This window comes from Phocoena phocoena, chromosome 19 (genome assembly GCF_963924675.1).
Source record: "Phocoena phocoena chromosome 19, mPhoPho1.1, whole genome shotgun sequence".
Lineage (NCBI taxonomy): Eukaryota > Metazoa > Chordata > Mammalia > Artiodactyla > Phocoenidae > Phocoena > Phocoena phocoena.
The window spans coordinates 55,181,189-55,198,113 of record NC_089237.1 but is presented as its reverse complement, the minus strand read 5'-3'; the positions used below and the strand labels follow the sequence as shown (position 1 = coordinate 55,198,113).

Sequence of the window (16,925 nt, the reverse complement as noted above, 5' to 3'; positions counted from 1 at the left end):
GCAGTGGGTGGGGCTTCTGGGTGAGGGGAGGTCAGAAGTGGGGTCACGGGGTCTGGACAATCAAGGGACAAGACTGACTCAGGTTTCTGCAGAGACAACATCCAATACAGGAGAACAGGAGGGGAATCACAGACTCAGGGACTCTCTGCTAACCATGCAATCAAACACCTTCAAATGTCTCCTGAAAAACCTCACCCGGACTGGTGTCCACAAGGCAAGGGGCTACCATAAAGGATAAAAGCTGTGTCTCTAAATAGACCAGATAAGCAGCAGTGGAGCAGCCTGGACAGCATCGGGAAGGGCTCGGCTGTGAAAGGTAATATGTGTCTTGGGCACCTATGAGCTACAGGCCAACGACAACCTTACCTGAAGAAGGTCTTCGCTCAGAACTTCAGTCTTCTCTGCCCTAAAGAGAAAATGGAGAGACATATCGGTTAAAAAAACAAAACAAAACAAAACTAGGAATACAGTCTCATAATTACTCTCCACTCTCTCCCCACTTATAGAGAGATTAGAAAAACAGAGACATTAATAGCAGCATTTTTTTTTTTTTTTTTTTTTTTTTTTGCGGTACGTGGGCCTCTCACTGTCGTGGCCTCTCCCGTTGCGGAGCACAGGCTCCGGACACACAGGCTCAGCGGCCATGGCTCACGGGCCCAGCCGCTCCTCGGCATGTGGGATCCTCCTGGACTGGGGCACGAACCCGCGTCCCCTGCATCGGCAGGCGGACTCTCAACCACTGCGCCACCAGGGAAGCCCTATAGCAGCTATTTTTTAAAAATTTTATTGAAGTATACTTGATTTACAATGTTGTGTTAATTCCTGCTGTACCGCAAAGTGACTCAGTTATACATATATATTCAATATATGCTTTTTCATCTTCTTTTCCATTATGGTTTATCCCAGGATATCGAACATAGTTCCCTGTGCTCTACAGTAGGACCTTGTTCTTTATCCATCCTATATACACAAGTTTGCATCAACAGCAGCTATTTCTAACAAGAGAGCATATAGACAGTACTGGAATTTACTGGAACCTCAAGGAACCAGCATTCCAGCAAAAACATGGTAAACAAGATGGTCTGAGGAGTCCTGCTACTACAGCATGGAAACTGGATAAAGCACAACAAACACACTTCTTCTGTCTCCAGATTATTTTTTTCCAAGTAATAGAATTAAGTAGGTTCCCCTACCCATCCCCCTTGGTCTCCCCCAAACAAACAAGCAAAAGTAGTTTGAAAATCTGAGCAGAGATCAACAGCAAACACGGAGACAGCACTGAGTCCTGCTGACAAATGCAAATGCCACCACTGAGATCCGGTCACCACTGTGAGCCCCCCCACCCCACCCAGAAAGTGAGGGGCTGGAACCAGGGGTTAACACATTCAGGGAAAGAACTTGGATGCCAGCTGGAGTGTCCCAACCTGTTAGCAACCCCTGTCTCACATCAGAGGAGAATGCAAATCTTCTTGGAGCAAAGCACAAAGAGATACACTCAAAAACACAACAGATAAATCAAAATATAAACTAACCCACAGAAAGGAAAGAAAAAGAACACAAGGGACTTCCCTGGGTGGCGCAGTGGTTAAGAATCCGCCTGCCAATGCAGGGGACACGGGTTCGATCCCTGGTCTGGGAAGATTCCACATGCTGTGGAGCAACTAAGCCTGTGTGCCACAACTACTGAGCCTGCACTCTAGAGCCCGCCAGCCAGAACTACTGAAGCCCGCGTGCTACAACTACTGAAGCCCACGTGCCTAGAGCCCATGCTCCGCAACGAGAAGCCACCACAATGAGAAACCTGTGCACCACAACGAAGAGTAGCCCCCGCTCACCACAACTAGAGAAAGCCTGCGTGCAGCAACCAAGACCCAACACAGCCAAAAAGAAATAAATAAATTTAATTAATTAATTTTTAAAAAGAACACAAAACAATAAAAAACAGAAAGAACAAACATAAAACAAAAAATTAAATGGCAGACTTAAGCCTTAACATAGTCATAATTATATTAAATGTAAATGGCCTAAATATGCCAATTAAAAGATAGACTGACAGAGTGAATCGAAAACATGCAATCTATGAGAATCTCACTTCAAATATGACACAGGCAGGCTGAAGGTAAAAGGGTAGGAAAAGATATCATGCAAACATTTATCAAAAGAAAGCAAAAGTGGCTATATTAATGTTAGAGAAAGTAGATTCAGAATAAAGAAAATGACCAGAAACATAGAGGAGCATAATATAATGATAAAAGGATCAATCCACCAAGAAGATGTAGCAATCTTAAATGTGTATGCACTAAACAAAGCTGCAAAAATATGTGAAGCAAAAACTGACAGAACTGAAAGGAAAAACAGACAAATCCACATAAAGACTTCAATATCCCCTCTCTCAACAGCTGACAGACCAGCTAGATAGAAAACAAATCAGCAAGAATAAGTAAGAACACAACAATTCAATTAACCAACAGAATTTAACTGTTCATTTTATGAAGCTAGCATTCCTTTGATACCAAAACCAGACAAAGAACAGTAATAAAGAAAGCTAACTATAGACCAATATTCCTCATGATATAGATGCAAAAATCCTTAACAAAATATTACCAAATATAATTCAACAACCTATAAAAAGAATTTTTCACCATGATCAACCTAGGTTTAGTCCAGGGATACTATTCCAGGGGTTTTTTAATCAATCAATGTAATTTACCATATTAATAGATCAAAGAAGAAAAACTACATGATCATATTAATCGATGTAGAAAGAGCATTTGACAAAATTCAACACCCATTCTTGGTGAAAACTCTCAGAACACACAGAAGAGATAGAAGAGAACTTCCTCAAATTGATAAATAAATCTGCGAAAAAAAAAACAAAAAAAAACCCAACCCTGTAATTAACATTATGCTTAATGGTGAAAGACTAGATGCTTTCCCCCCTAAGCCTGGGATCAAGACAAGTATGTCCGTACTCAACATTCATTCAGCATAGTGCTGGAAGTTTGAATCAGTGCAATAAGGCAAGAAAAGGAAATAAAAAACATATAGATACGAAAGGAACAAATAAAAATGTCCCTATTTCCAGATGACACGCTTGTCTATGTAGAAAATGCCAAGGAATCTACCAAAAAAAAAAAAAATTCCTAGAGCTAATAAATGAGTTCAGCAAGGTTGCAGGACATAAGGTAAACATACAAAAATAAATTTTATTTCTATACACTAGTAATGAATACATTAATACTGAGACTAAAAATAAAATACTATTAACAACTGCTTTAAAAAATAAAATACTTAGGTATCAATTTATAAATATATGCAAAGAATGTGTCTGTTGAAAACCACAAAATAATAAAAAAAAGATCTAAATAAAGGGAGAAATACTGTGTCTGTGGATTGGAAGACTCAACCTAATAAAGATGTCAATACTCAGAAAAATAGTCATGATTAAATGCAATCCCAATCAAAATTTCAACAGGATTTGTTGTAGATACAGACTGATTCTAAAATTGACATGAAACTGCAAAGGAAGTAGAAAACCTAAAACAATTTTTAGAAAGAATAAATTTGTAGTACTCACTACCCAGTTTTAAGACTTACTATAAAACTAAGTTATCAAAAGAATATGGTAGTGGGCTTCCCTGGTGGCGCAGTGGTTGAGGGTCCGCCTGACGATGCAGGGGACGCGGGTTCGTGCCCCGGTCCAGGAAGATCCCACATGCCGCTGAGCCTGCGTGGCCGCTGAGCCTGCACATCCGCTGCAACGGGAGAGGCCACAACAGTGAGAGGCCCACGTACCACACACACACACACACACACACACACAAATATGGTAGTGAAAGGGCAGAAAAACAGATCAGTGGGACAGAATAAGGAAAATGGACCTAGACAGATGTAAGCAACTGATTTCTGACAAAGATGCAAAGGAGGAAGAAGAGTCTGTCTAACAAATTGTGCTGGTACAATTGGATATTCATATGCAAAACTATGAACTTTGACCCATGCTTCACATCATGCACAAAAATTCACTCATAATGGCTCACGGACCTAAATACAAAACATGAGACTATAAAACTTTTGAAGAAAACATGAGAAAATATCTTTGACCTTCAGTGAGGCGATGAGTTCTTAGAAACAACATCAAAAGGATAATCCGCAAAACAAACAAAAAACGGGATACATTAGACTTCATCTAAATTAAAAGCTTTGGGGCTTCCCTGGTGGTGCAGTGGTTAAGAATCCGCCTGCCAATGCGGGGGACACGGGTTCGAGCCCTGGTCAGGGAAGATCACACATGTCGCGGAGCAACTAAGCCTGTGCGCCACAACTACTGAGCCTGTACTCTAGAGCTTGCGAGCCACAACTACTGAGCTCGCGTGCCACAACTACTGAAGCCTGTGCGCCTAGAGCCTGTGCTCCACAACAAGAGAAGCCACCGCAATGAGAAGCTCGCACACCGCAACGAAGAGTAGCCCCTGCTCGCCGCAACTAGAGAAAGCCCGCACACAGCAACGAAGACCCAACGCAGCCAAAAATAAAAATTAAATAAAAATTTTAAAAATGAAATAAAATAAAAAAGACTGACCCGAGGAAGGAGGTGGGCTAACAAGTGACGCTAATTTTAGGAAACCTGGTATTTTGGGCCTCATCTTTGTAAATGAAAGAGCATTGTTCACTATCAAGACAATGAACACTACTATTTTCAGAGGATGAGTCATTCTACAGGATGATAGGCACCATGTAGGTGACATCTGGGTACAAGTTATGTCTTTTCGTTTTATTTTTTACACGAATAGACTAAAGCAAAACAGAGCCTTGGCAAATGGATCTAAAAACTGTGCACTGTTCTCCTGATGGGCTTTAGAAGAACAATCACTGCCACCCACAAAAATCTTGATTGTCAGCAGTGTCATACATTAGCTTGTCAGGTCACAGCAGCATTTCCCAGAATGTGTTCCAGGAAAAGATAGACTCATTAGATACCCTGAAGAAAAAGGTTCTGTGGACAAATAAGTTAGCAAACACTGAAGGCTATATTCTCCATTAACAGAGCTTCATTAAAATATTAAACGCTCTGAGAAGTCCTGTAGGAAATTTAAATGGCTTAATTTTGGCTAACTCGTCATTTCCCAAATCTATAAAAATATATTTCACATAACACCAGTTAACGACTACACCCTGAGTGCTGACTATAGTTTAGGAAACATGAAGATGAAGGTAATATTCACTACAGAACATCTTGGAGACTGCTACCTTGGAGTTCTGGCCTCATCACAGAAAGACACTTGGTTGGACTGAGAGCCAAACAATGAGGACTCGCAGCTGTCATTACAGAAGTCACGGAAGGAAACAGTGAGGCTGCCTTTAACGCAGAAATAGTCTCATTACAAAACATTTCAGACAGTAAGTCACCAAGTTACAACACCCAAGAAGTTGTCCAATGCTCTCAATTTGTCTATCACTAATATTTTCAGCACCTGTTGCTCTCTTTCTATTTGCAGACTCTCAGGCTGGGTCCCATGGATGTCCCCGTCTCCAGCATCTTCCCATTCATCATTCACACTGCCTTTAGATATTCTTCCTAAAATGTCCCTTTTACCTAATGCCAAAGAGGTGCTCTGCTAAGTGCTTTACAAGCTTTATACCACTGTTTAAAAATGTACCTGAGATTTGTTTCAATCAGGTAGATAAGACATGCAGATGTGGAACTGTCATGAAGAAACTTACGCTTACAGGTTCCTAGAATCAGGAGGCATGGCACACCATGCAGGGACACACAAGGATACACCAGGGCAGGCCAAGAGGCAGAGAGAGCTAGGGGACAGTGTGGGCAACAGTCTTTACTGTGGTTTCCACAAGAAGGATGGGTTGACAAAGCAAGGACGCTGAGCAGGTTTAAAGTGGGATAATTTGAGTAATTTTGGTGGGCTCTGGGCTATGGTGGGGAGGGCCCTAATAGTCCAGCACTTGGCCCTGGAGTGATTTAGGGGCAGGAGGATACTGTCCAGACTACAGGAGCCTGAAAAGAGGTGGGTGGAGGTATGGATTCAGAATTGGTTCTTTGCATATCAAAGACGTGCTTTCAGGCAAACTGTTTGCTCTTTCTAGGAATTAGCCAGGCCTCGGAGGGGCAGTCTCTCCCAAGTCAGTGAGGCTTCAGATGCCCGAGCACCTGGGATACAGAAAACATAGTGAATACAATCACTCATTCCTTAAAAAAAACCCTGGAAGGTGTTATTATCCCCATTTTTTTAAACAGGAAAATGAGGTTACTCTGAATTAAGTCATCACCTTAGTGCAATATACCAAAATATAGTCCTGGAGCTACAACAACAGCATCACTTTCAAACTTGTTAGAAATGTAAATTCTCCAGCCCCAACCAGACCTACTGAGTCAGAAATTCTGGGAGTGAGCTCCAAAATCTGTTTTAAGATGCCCTCCAGGTGACTCCAACGCGTGTTAAGAAACACTGGTGCATGGAATAAAATCTAAGAATCTCTGCTTTGGAAAATCCTACTGAGTCAACAAATTTATCTCTTCAAGGTCCTCCAAACTGTCCCCACTGTTCTATGCCCAGGCATCTCCCGCTCTTCATTCTGGCCCCTTCCAAGAGGAGGGAGCTGTCAAGCTGCCACAATCAGACCAGCAGCAGAATTTATCAGCAATAATTGATGCTAGACTCTAATGGAGCAATTCCAAAGTTCTGAGTGAAAATTCATTTCAATCCAAAAAGAAAAAAAATTATGATAACTTATCAGTCAAGTATAGAGGCAAAATAAAATCATTTTTAGAAACAGAAAAGGACGTTACCTCTCTTTCCGAGAAAACTCCTTGAGGATGCACTCCAGAAAAAATAAGGATAAACCTTTAATCCAGTAAGAAATGACAGAAATAAACCTGAGACCAGCCAAGAGGAAATCCCAGGATGTCAGACCTGCAGGAGGCTCGGAGAGCAATAAATACAAATTGGAATTCAGTGGCCTCTAAGATGAAGAGAGCAAACAAAATAATAGATGAAATGAGTAAGCTGGAAGGTACGAAGGCATATGATTCTCCCAATAGAAAAAAAGCAAGATAATCCCAAAGACATTCCAGGAAAAGTACCCAAGAAAGATAGGATTCAAATATGAATCAAAAAACAAACAAATATGAATCAAAGTAAAGTGATGCATGATTGAATCATCTGTAGAACGTAAGAAAAGAGTATTTATTTAACCTTGGCACTAGGCAAAGTCTCCTTTATCTGGGTAGATATCTTTATGTTGGAACCACAGAGCATGAACTATTATTGACATATTACTTGGCTCTGCAATGAACAACATTTAAGTAGCTACAGAAGAAGTACTTAGTTGACTGTTGAACTTTTAGAATCAACCCATGAACAAAGCACAGAAGACATAATTATGATGATGAGAGAATGAATGTAAATTTTATCAATCTTCAAGATGTGAAAAAGAGAGAGAGAAAAAAAGGGAAAGGAAAAATGGGAAAGAAAGGAAAGAAAGAGGGAGAAGCAAACAGTTGAGAGAGGTGAATAATGCTCAGTAAAGCCAGCCAAGAGAAACTGTACCATCTGTGGCAACTGCAGAGAGGTTTAAACATAAGAAGTAAAACGCTCTTTGTTACAACTATTGAAAAAATAGGTATGGAGGGGAAGGCAAGTGGTATAACAGAATCAAAACCCCATCTCCCCAACAGGAAGTAAATTATGTGTTTGTGGGTATATGAGAGAGAACCAACAGGACAAGCGTATTATTTAAAGATGGGGGGCTGGGCTTCCCTGGTGGCGCAGTGGTTGAGAGTCTGCCTGCCGATGCAGGCGACACGGGTTCGTGCCCCGGTTCGGGAAGATCCCACATGCCGTGGAGTGGCTGGGCCCGTGAGCCATGGCCGCTGAGCCTGCGCGTCCGGAGCCTGTGCTCTACAACAGGAGAGGCCACAACAGTGAGAGGCCCACATACCACAAAAAAAAAAAAAAAAAAAAAAAAGATGGGGGGCTAAATTACAGAGGAATTGAATACAGAAGTCATTAAAAGTAATTGTCTCCAGAGAGCAGGGCTGGGAGAGGAATCAGGGTAAGGCGGCTGATACCTTTTCATTATAAGTCCTTCTCTACAACTTGATTTTTTAAAAAACCGCATCCACCTATTATTTTGATTTTTAAGGGACAAGGTTGCTGAAGGCATGGAAGACAGGTGTGCTCATCACAGCTGGTGGAAGCATGAAATGGTACGATCTTTCTTTTTTTTTTTTTTTTTTTTTTGCAGTACGCGGGCCTCTCACTGTTGTGGCCTCTCCCGTTGCGGGGCACAGGCGCCGGACGCGCAGGCTCAGCGGCCGTGGCTCACGGGCCCACCCGCTCCGCGGCATGTGGGATCATCCCGGACCGGGGCACGAGCCCGTGTCCCCTGCCTCGGCAGGCGGACTCCCAACCACTGCGCCACCAGGGAAGCCCGGTACGATCTTTCTTGAAGGCAATTTGGCAATATATTTTAAAAGCCTGAAAATATAGAAAACCTTTCTCAAAGTAACTTAAATGGAGGAACTCATCCTGAAGAAATAACTGAGGATGTAGATAAAGATTTAACTGTAAGAAAGGTCACCACAGCATTGCTCTATGGAGGTCTACGTTTATACTTAATCTTTTGTTTCCAGCTCTTCAGTATATGGATATATTGGAAAAAATCCAAGGATCTTCCCTCAAATCCAAAGGGATTGTTTAAATGGATGGACTTTCATGTAAGTATGAAAAATGATGACATATATTTGACATGTAAAGGTACTGATAAATTAAGCGAGAAGGAACAAGCTATAAACCGGGTACGCACAGTAAAAAAACATACGTACACGGATACTCAGAAGCAAAAAAAATATGCTAAGGTGTACGTCAAAGTGTTGTCAGCCCTCTGTTCTTCCCTTGTGTTGAACGTTCTAATTCTTCTATTGATACAAGAGACAGTATAAGTATTGTAAAATGTATTGCAAAGGTGGTTACCAGGGGCTGGTGGGGAATTACTGTTTCATGGGTACAGTTTCAGCTTTGCAAGGTGAGGAGTTCTATGGATGGATGGTGGTGATGGTAGCACACAAATGTCAATGTGATTAATGCCACTTAACCGTACACATAAAAATGGTTAAGATGGTAAATTTATGTTGTATTTTTACTACATTTAAAAAACAAAAATAAATTTAAAAAATATTTAAGGCAGTGAAAATATGTTGTGTGATACTATCATGATGGATATGTTTATATATACATTTGTCCAAATCCACAGAATGGACAGCACCAAGAGTGAACTATGAACTTTGGGTGATTATGATGTGTCAGTGTAGGTTCATCCTTGGTAACAAATGTAACACTCTGGTGAGTGGTGTTGATTAATGAGGGAGAATATCCATGTGTAGGGGGGAGGGGGTTTATGGGAAATCTCTGTACCTTTCTCTCAATTTTGTTGTAAACCTAAAACTGCTCTAAAAACAAAGTCTTTAACAAACAAAGTGATTGTATTACAAAATAATGTAAACTGGAATATTTTATGTCACCTGTGATAAATTTATGAACACAGCAAGTTATAAACACCATATTTTAATATTGCGAAGGTTAACCAAATGAGTACATCTCTAAGAGGAGTTTTAAAGGTATTGCGAAGATTTTAGATTCTCTCCCATGTTACTTTTTCCCTAGTCCCAAAACAGGAATACTCTTGCTGGTTCCAAAATATCCAGGCATTATTTTTTAATCTCTAATCCAAACCCTACCAATTCCTCATTGCTTCCTCTGAGTCTTTCCAACAGTATCCATCGTTTCCAAGGACGTTTTCGAGCCCCACGGTTAATGAGTACTTCCCTCTGGAAAATAAGATGTTTAAATCTCAAATGTCTTGATACTTATTATACTAAATCTTTAAATATGTATTTCTCGTGCTCTCCAAATAACTTTATGCTGGTTTAAGGTAAGAATATATACTTTAAAAATAACGCATAATGTGCATAAGAGCATACATAATATATTAATGATTATTCATAATATTTAAATTAGTAATGTTAATTATATAATATTCTTATGCATTTTTATGTATTATTTTAAATGTCTTTTTGTTTTTAATTTCTCACAATTTTTCGAACATGGACCAGGGTTGTGAAGAATGGGCTTTCCCCATGATTTTGGAAGTGATTTTAGGATGCAAATACAGGGGTCTCGGTGATATCTGATCTCTGGAGTTGTTACGGGCTAAGTTATGTTCCCCCCAAAACTCCTATGTGGAAGTCCTAACCTCCCTTACCCTAGAATGTGACTGTATTTAGAGACAGGGCCTTTAGAGAGGTGATAAAGTTAAAATGAGGTCATTAGGGTGGGCCCTTATCCAGTATGACTGGTGACCTCATAAGAAGAGGAGATCAAGACCAGACACACAAAGAGACGACCATGTGAGGACACAGGGAGAAGACAGCCGTCTGCAAGCCAAAGAGAGAGGCCTCAGAAGGAACCAACCCCGTGGACACCTTGATCTCAGACTTCCAGCCTCTGAAATTACGAGAAAATAAATTTCCTAAGCCCCCCCAGTGGTGGCACTTTGGCGGCCCCTGCAGACCCACCCGTGAGTGCATTCTGCATCTTCCACCTCCACTCCCTCGTGGTCACTTGTGAAATCTGAGCGCTGTGGGCCTTTGTGGTTTTAAGGATGGATTATAGCATGATCTCGGGGCCACAGAACAGAGTAAAAAGCACTGCACGACTATCACACTGTCCTCTGCTCATGATCTGGGGTCCGTGTTTGTCAGAGACCAGGGTCTGGTGGCCAACAGAACAGGACCTGATGTGTTTCCTGAAAGTGAAGGGATTAAACGGCTCAGGATGAACAGATTCCAAGCCATCCTTGGGAGCAATTTTCACGGTATCTGTCATTGCAGAAGGGTTCTCTGGGGTGGAGTTTAAGTGTGATTCTCTCTGAAGTTAAGGCCTGGACTCAATGACTTGCCAAGGTCCTTTTCTAGTCTATGGTTTGGGCACAGTTTTAAAAATAAACCTGTGATCCAAGACCAACGGAAAGTGGCTTGCAAGTACAGGTCTCTGAGGGGCAAGTCTGTGACACTGAAAATGACAGAATACCCTGGTGCCCAGCTCCAGTGTGACCTGCAGATTTTACACGGGGAGGCTGGCCCCAGGGTCCAGCGGGCAGGATTTTGGACACAATTCACTATGGCGAGAGGGCCAGGACCACAAATGTGGGCTTACTCATTACTAGCCTCCTGCCCTTGGCAGTCCTGGCAGGACAGGGCTCAGACAGACGAACACAATGTTATCTTGCTAAGATAGGTGCTATCCCAGAAGTGTCCCCATCCAGACAAAACACTGATGTCAGGGCTTCTGGCCTCTCTTTTGGTGTCCTTCTCTACCCTCCAGGCACCCCCTCTCCACCACTCTCTCAGTTCTGTCTTAGAACTGTTACCTGTCATACTCCCTAGTGGGCGAGAGGAACATATTTTAGACCCCATCCCCACACTCTTTCTCAAGTGCGGCTCAATTCATCTCCAAGCCACACTGTGAGGGCTCCCAGGTAGGGATGCAGCCATAAATGAAGCCAGGCGGACCACGGTCCAGGCTGATGCTGTGGGCTGCGGAAGCAAGGGGGTTCTGATGATGCTGTCAAGGTTAGGGTTTGGGGGGAAAACTTTTCCAAGCAAAGTAGTCCAAACCTCAGTTTGTCTGGCATCAAAAATATCAAGGCAAACGATGAAATGCAGATGTTAAAAATCAGCTTTCTCCCAGTGGTAGGGCAAGAACCCAGGAGAGGAGAGGAGAACCCCGATTTGATTTATAAAGGAACTTCCTTCCCCTGAAATCGTAACTGAACCTAATCTCCTCTATTTACACATCAGTAGAAGATAATTATGTCCCCCACCAAGCTGTTTCTCCCCTGATCCACGAGAAGAAACACTTAGAACATGTTTATTTTTCCAATGACCCTCTCCCACCGCCAACTCTCATCCCCACTCCTGAGTTTGGTCGCCATTTGACTTGAGGCTATTATTAGCTTTTTCCTTTAGAGCTTGTCTGTTTTGTTGCAATAATCACTACGTAGCATACACAACAGATTCCTGGCAAAAATCATCTCATCTGTTTCGGCTAAACTACCTATTGGTCGCAGGATTCACTGCTCACTACTCTTTTCTGTCCTCTTTTAGTTTCTGGAGCTCCCCATCAGATTGGCCATTTTGCCAGTTTTCTCCTGCTAAATTATACAAATAAGTAAATAAATAAATAAATAAACTCTGAGGCCTCCATGCCCTTAAAAAGTGATGTTACATGAGTAATAAACAGATGTTATAGGATTATAACTCCAAAGCCTTTATGTGTTAACCTTACAAATTGCATAACCAGGTTTGATATAGGACTTTTGATGATAACCTTTTTGTCCATAAGTCTGTAGATATTGTTTAACGGTCTTCTCCCTTCTGGAGCTGCTGATAAGAAGTCTGATATTAGTCTACTTCTTCTGGTTCTGTCTGTCCAGATGTGCAAAATTTCTCTTTATCTGTAAAATTCTAGAATTTCACCAGGAAACGTCTATACACATAGCTTGAAACATTCATCCACCCTGCCTAACTTGTCAACTCAGAGAACTCTCCTTCTACTTTTACTTAACAGTTGCTCTTCTCTCTGGTTCTTTTTCTCCTCCGGGTTCATGTTAAGTCTCTTGAATCTGACCTCCAAGTTTCTTATCTTTTCCCTCACGCTTTTCACCTCGAAATGCCTTTGCTCTGTGGCCTGAGAAATCTGTTTCTCTTGATCTTCTAGAATAGAGAGTCATTATGTTCTTAGCAGTGACTATTTTTTACATGCATCTGGAAAATAGTTCCTTATAATGTGGAAACAACGTTTTCAGTTCCATGAAGTCTTTTATTTATCTATTTTATTTACTACACTGGTATTTTCTTGAGAGTTCACTGCATTTTGTTCAAGTGCTCTTCCATCTCTTTCTTCACCTCTACCTCGACAGGAGCTATTTCTTCTAGTTTCGAGTTTGCGCTCCTAACTTCCTGTTACCATGCCCTTGGAAGTGAGCTGCGATGGTTCCCTGCCTACGCACAGGTACGTGTCCCTCAGCACCTGCACAGGTTAGGCTACTGGTGTTGAGTCAGTAGGACAAAAGCAGATGGGGGGAGATACAGCTCCCTGCAGGCTGGTGTTGAAGAGTTAGAGGAGGTACCACAATGGTACTGGATGGCAATGCTCATCGTTTGCGAATCACAAAGTTAAGAAGTAATTCAGCCTCCCAAGTCAGTCCTCGCTGAACCTTTTGCGGTCAAAAGTCTCAAATAGGAAACTCAAATCAAAACTACAATGATGTACCACCTCACACAAGTCAGAAGGGCCATCATTCAAAAGTCTACAAACAACAAATGCTGGAGAGGGTGTGGAGAAAAGGGAACCCTCCTACACTGTCGGTGGGAATGTAAGTTGGTGCAGCCACTATGGAAAACAGTAAGGAGGTTCCTCAGAAAAGTAAAAATAGAATGACCATACAATCCAGCAATGCCAGTGCTGGGCATATATCCAGACAAAACTATAATTCAAAAAGAAACATGCACCCCTATGTTCATAGCAGCACTATTCACAATAGCCAAGACATGGAAACAACCTAAATGTCCATCAACAGATGAATGGATAAAGAAGATGTGGTACATATATACAACGCAATACTACTCAGGCATAAAAAAGAATTAAATAAGGCCATCTGCAGCACCAGGAATGCAACCAGAGATGATCATACTAACTGAAATAAGTCAGAGAGAAAGAAATACCATATGATATCACTTACATGTGGAATCTAAAATACGACACAAATAAACCTAACTATGAAACAGAATCACGGACATAGAGAACAGACTGGTGGTTGCCAAGGGGAAGGGGGGTTGGGAGATGGATGGAGTGGGAGGTTGGGGTTAGCAGATGCCAACTAGTATATACAGTATGGATAGACAACAAGGTCCTACTGTAGAGCACGGGGAATCATATTCAGTATCCTACAATAAACCATCATGGAAAAGAATATTTTAAAATGTATATATATGTAAACTGAATCACTTTGTTGTACAGCAGTAATACAGCATTGTAAACCAACTATACCTCAGCTAAAAAACAAAATTTTTTTTAAATAGCAAATAGCTCCTGCAAGACAAACAAGTGCTTACACTAAGGATTGAGGCGGGATTAGCCTACACCACCCTGGCCTCTCAATTCACAGCAGTGGCCCCCTCCCCCCCAAAAACCACCCAAATGCACACACAAACAATTGAGCCCAGCACTGTCTCTCATCTCTGGATATCCTAGGTAAATTCTTGGCTTCAGACTCAACCTCGGAATCTTTGCCACTATGGCAGAAAGTAGTTTTCAAAACGGCAGGATTTCCAGTCCTACGTGCCCCGCCAGGGCACTTCCACTGCTCCGTCAGGAGGTGAAGTTTATTTCCATCCTCTTGAACCTGGGAGGGCCTTTGTGGCTGCACAGAAATGCCTTCCCAGGCTAGGTCGTAAGGATGCTCAGTCCTAAAACCCAGCCACCGTGTTGCGAAGAAGCCCAAGCCACACAGAGTGGCCACGTGTGGGTATCTGGCCAACAGCTCTAGCTAAGGTCCCAGGTGATGGTCAGCAAAGACCTCCAGACAGGTGAGCAAACCTTCAGATGAACCAGACAGGTGAGCAAGCCTTCAGATGAACCGGCCTCAGCATCTGAACCATCACGGCCACCATCGAGCACAGTAGAAATGAGCTGTCCCCTCTGAGCCCCGCCCAAGAGCAGATTCATGAGGAAAACGTCATTGTCACTTTAGGTCACTAGTTTTTGGGGTGGTTTGTTATACCACATTACTAGATAACCAGAATGGTCACCATGGTCCACCATGCTATTCCACACAAGAAATCAAGGACCTGGGCTCAGACCAGCTTCTCCCTAGAATCCTCCAGCATTCATATTTTGATGCAGAATTTCCATCATTCTCAACAAGGATTCACGTTATCTCCAGCATTCTTGGTCTTAGGGATGGCTTTGAGAAGATTCTAGAGCCATCCACTTCTTTGGTACTAAAATGACTGTCAGTGAGAGGTAAAATGGGAGGAAACTGGCATAAAATAATAATTCTATTTTATGCAAGTATAGCAGAGGAAGACATGTAAACGTTATGTCAGTTCTCGGGTTGAGATGCAAATATTTTGAGTTGGCTCAGTGAATGACATTAGATTTTATAAATTTTAGGGGAAACTACCTGTACCTGACAAGCGTGAATTCACTTAACTAGGTCAAGGAGTTTTAGAAACGTGGGGTGACGGCGTCAGCAGGCAGAGGTCCTCGCTTCTCTCTGGGCTGTTGATTCTCCAGGGAAGCTTCTTAGCCTCTCCAAGTTCCCTCATCCGTTATGCGAGGAAATTGGGCTCAGTGACCTTTAAGCAGATCCTGTGAGCTCAGCCATTCTGCGGACATTTAATGAATATTCGTATGTCGATACCAAGAACATGCTGTCCACCCAACCGCATCATTTCACATATGGAAGAACTGAAGACAGCCTGAGAGTTAGCAAGCAAGTGAGAGATTAAGAGATGGAGAGGAAGAAACAGAATCCCCACCATCGGAACAATACGCTACCATGAAACTCTGCTTGTGGGATCAACCCAGATGTTCTCGGTATGCAGCTGCACCCCATGATCTGAAGAGCAATAAAACAGGGATTCACTCGTGTCCTGCCCGTGGGATCTCTGCTACCAACCTCACAAGGAGGAGCCACGCAACGATGTGGCACAGAAATGTCTGGCCACCAACATCATTCCAATGACCCAATCACAGGTCTGTGCCACCCGCTTCCCATGCTTCGCCCGCTCCCGCCCACTTCAACTGAAGCAAGCTGCTTCCCCGCGTGGCCCTGAGTGGCTGGCCGTGACTCCTGCCTCTAAGGGACCGTGAGTGATAAAAAGCTTCTTCCATCCTGGCAATCATTTGCATGTCTATGGGTCTCAATCCACCTCCTCGAGACAAGTCCCAGGTACGTTTTAGAGCAGAAGGTGGCAGACGGGACTCCACAAGAACAGGGGGACATCTCAGGAAGTACTGAGAGAGAAGAACAGAGGAGAGTCAAGGGACGATCTTTAGGTCCTGGGTGCCAGCCCAATATGTGGGCAGTAAAGCAGCCTGGAAAGTTTCCGAGATGATGAGAACAGGTGTCTCCTGGGTCCGAGCAGACCCCCTGGGGTAAGAGCTTCACGCCAGGAAGAGGAGGGCAGATCCCTTCCTGTAGGACGTGTGAAAAGCTCCTGTACTCGTCTCCTAGGGCTGCGATAACAAAGTGCTACAGAGGGGCGGCTTCCACAACAGAAGTGTATTGCCTCACAGCTCTGGAGGGCACAAATCTGCAATCAAGGGGCTGGCTCGGGGGTTCCTTCCCAGGGCCGAGAGGGAGACTCTCTTCTAGGTTGTGGTTGCCTCGGGCATTCCTCGGCTGGTAGATGATGTTCCTTCTGTGTGTGGATGTCTGTCCAAATCTTCCCTTCTTATAAGGACACACACAACCCCACTGGATTAGGACCCACCCTAATGACCTCATCTTAACTCAATCATCCGTAAAGACTATTTCTACGTAAGGTCACCTTCCCAGGTGCTGGGGGTTAGGACTTCAGCATCTTCTGGGGGGACACAATTCAACCCGTAAGAGCTCCACATCCATTTCACTGGTGTTCTTTTTCTTTAGTTCATCCAGTTCACCCCTCTTTGCTACTTTCAAAGTGAAACCCAGAAGGTCAATAAAAGGGTTCAGATCACCAATTGTGATCATGCATTTCCTGTGTGTGTGTGTGTGTGTGTGTGTGTGTGTGGTCACCACAACACCAATTTTCAGACGGTAGCTGCGTGTCCTACAGTTCAATTCAGTTCTGACAC

The 16,925-nt window shown here is 42.9% G+C and overlaps 1 protein-coding gene across 1 annotated transcript in view; it reads right to left on the bottom strand.

Moving 5' to 3' along the window:
- Window positions 1–16,925, bottom strand: part of ARHGAP44 (Rho GTPase activating protein 44) — a 142,230-nt gene that overhangs the window by 71,255 nt on the left and 54,050 nt on the right. Inside the window, exon 3 of the mRNA XM_065898067.1 lies at window positions 367–406. Coding sequence (XP_065754139.1) covers window positions 367–406 — 40 coding nt within the window. The remainder of the gene's footprint in view (window positions 1–366; window positions 407–16,925) is intronic.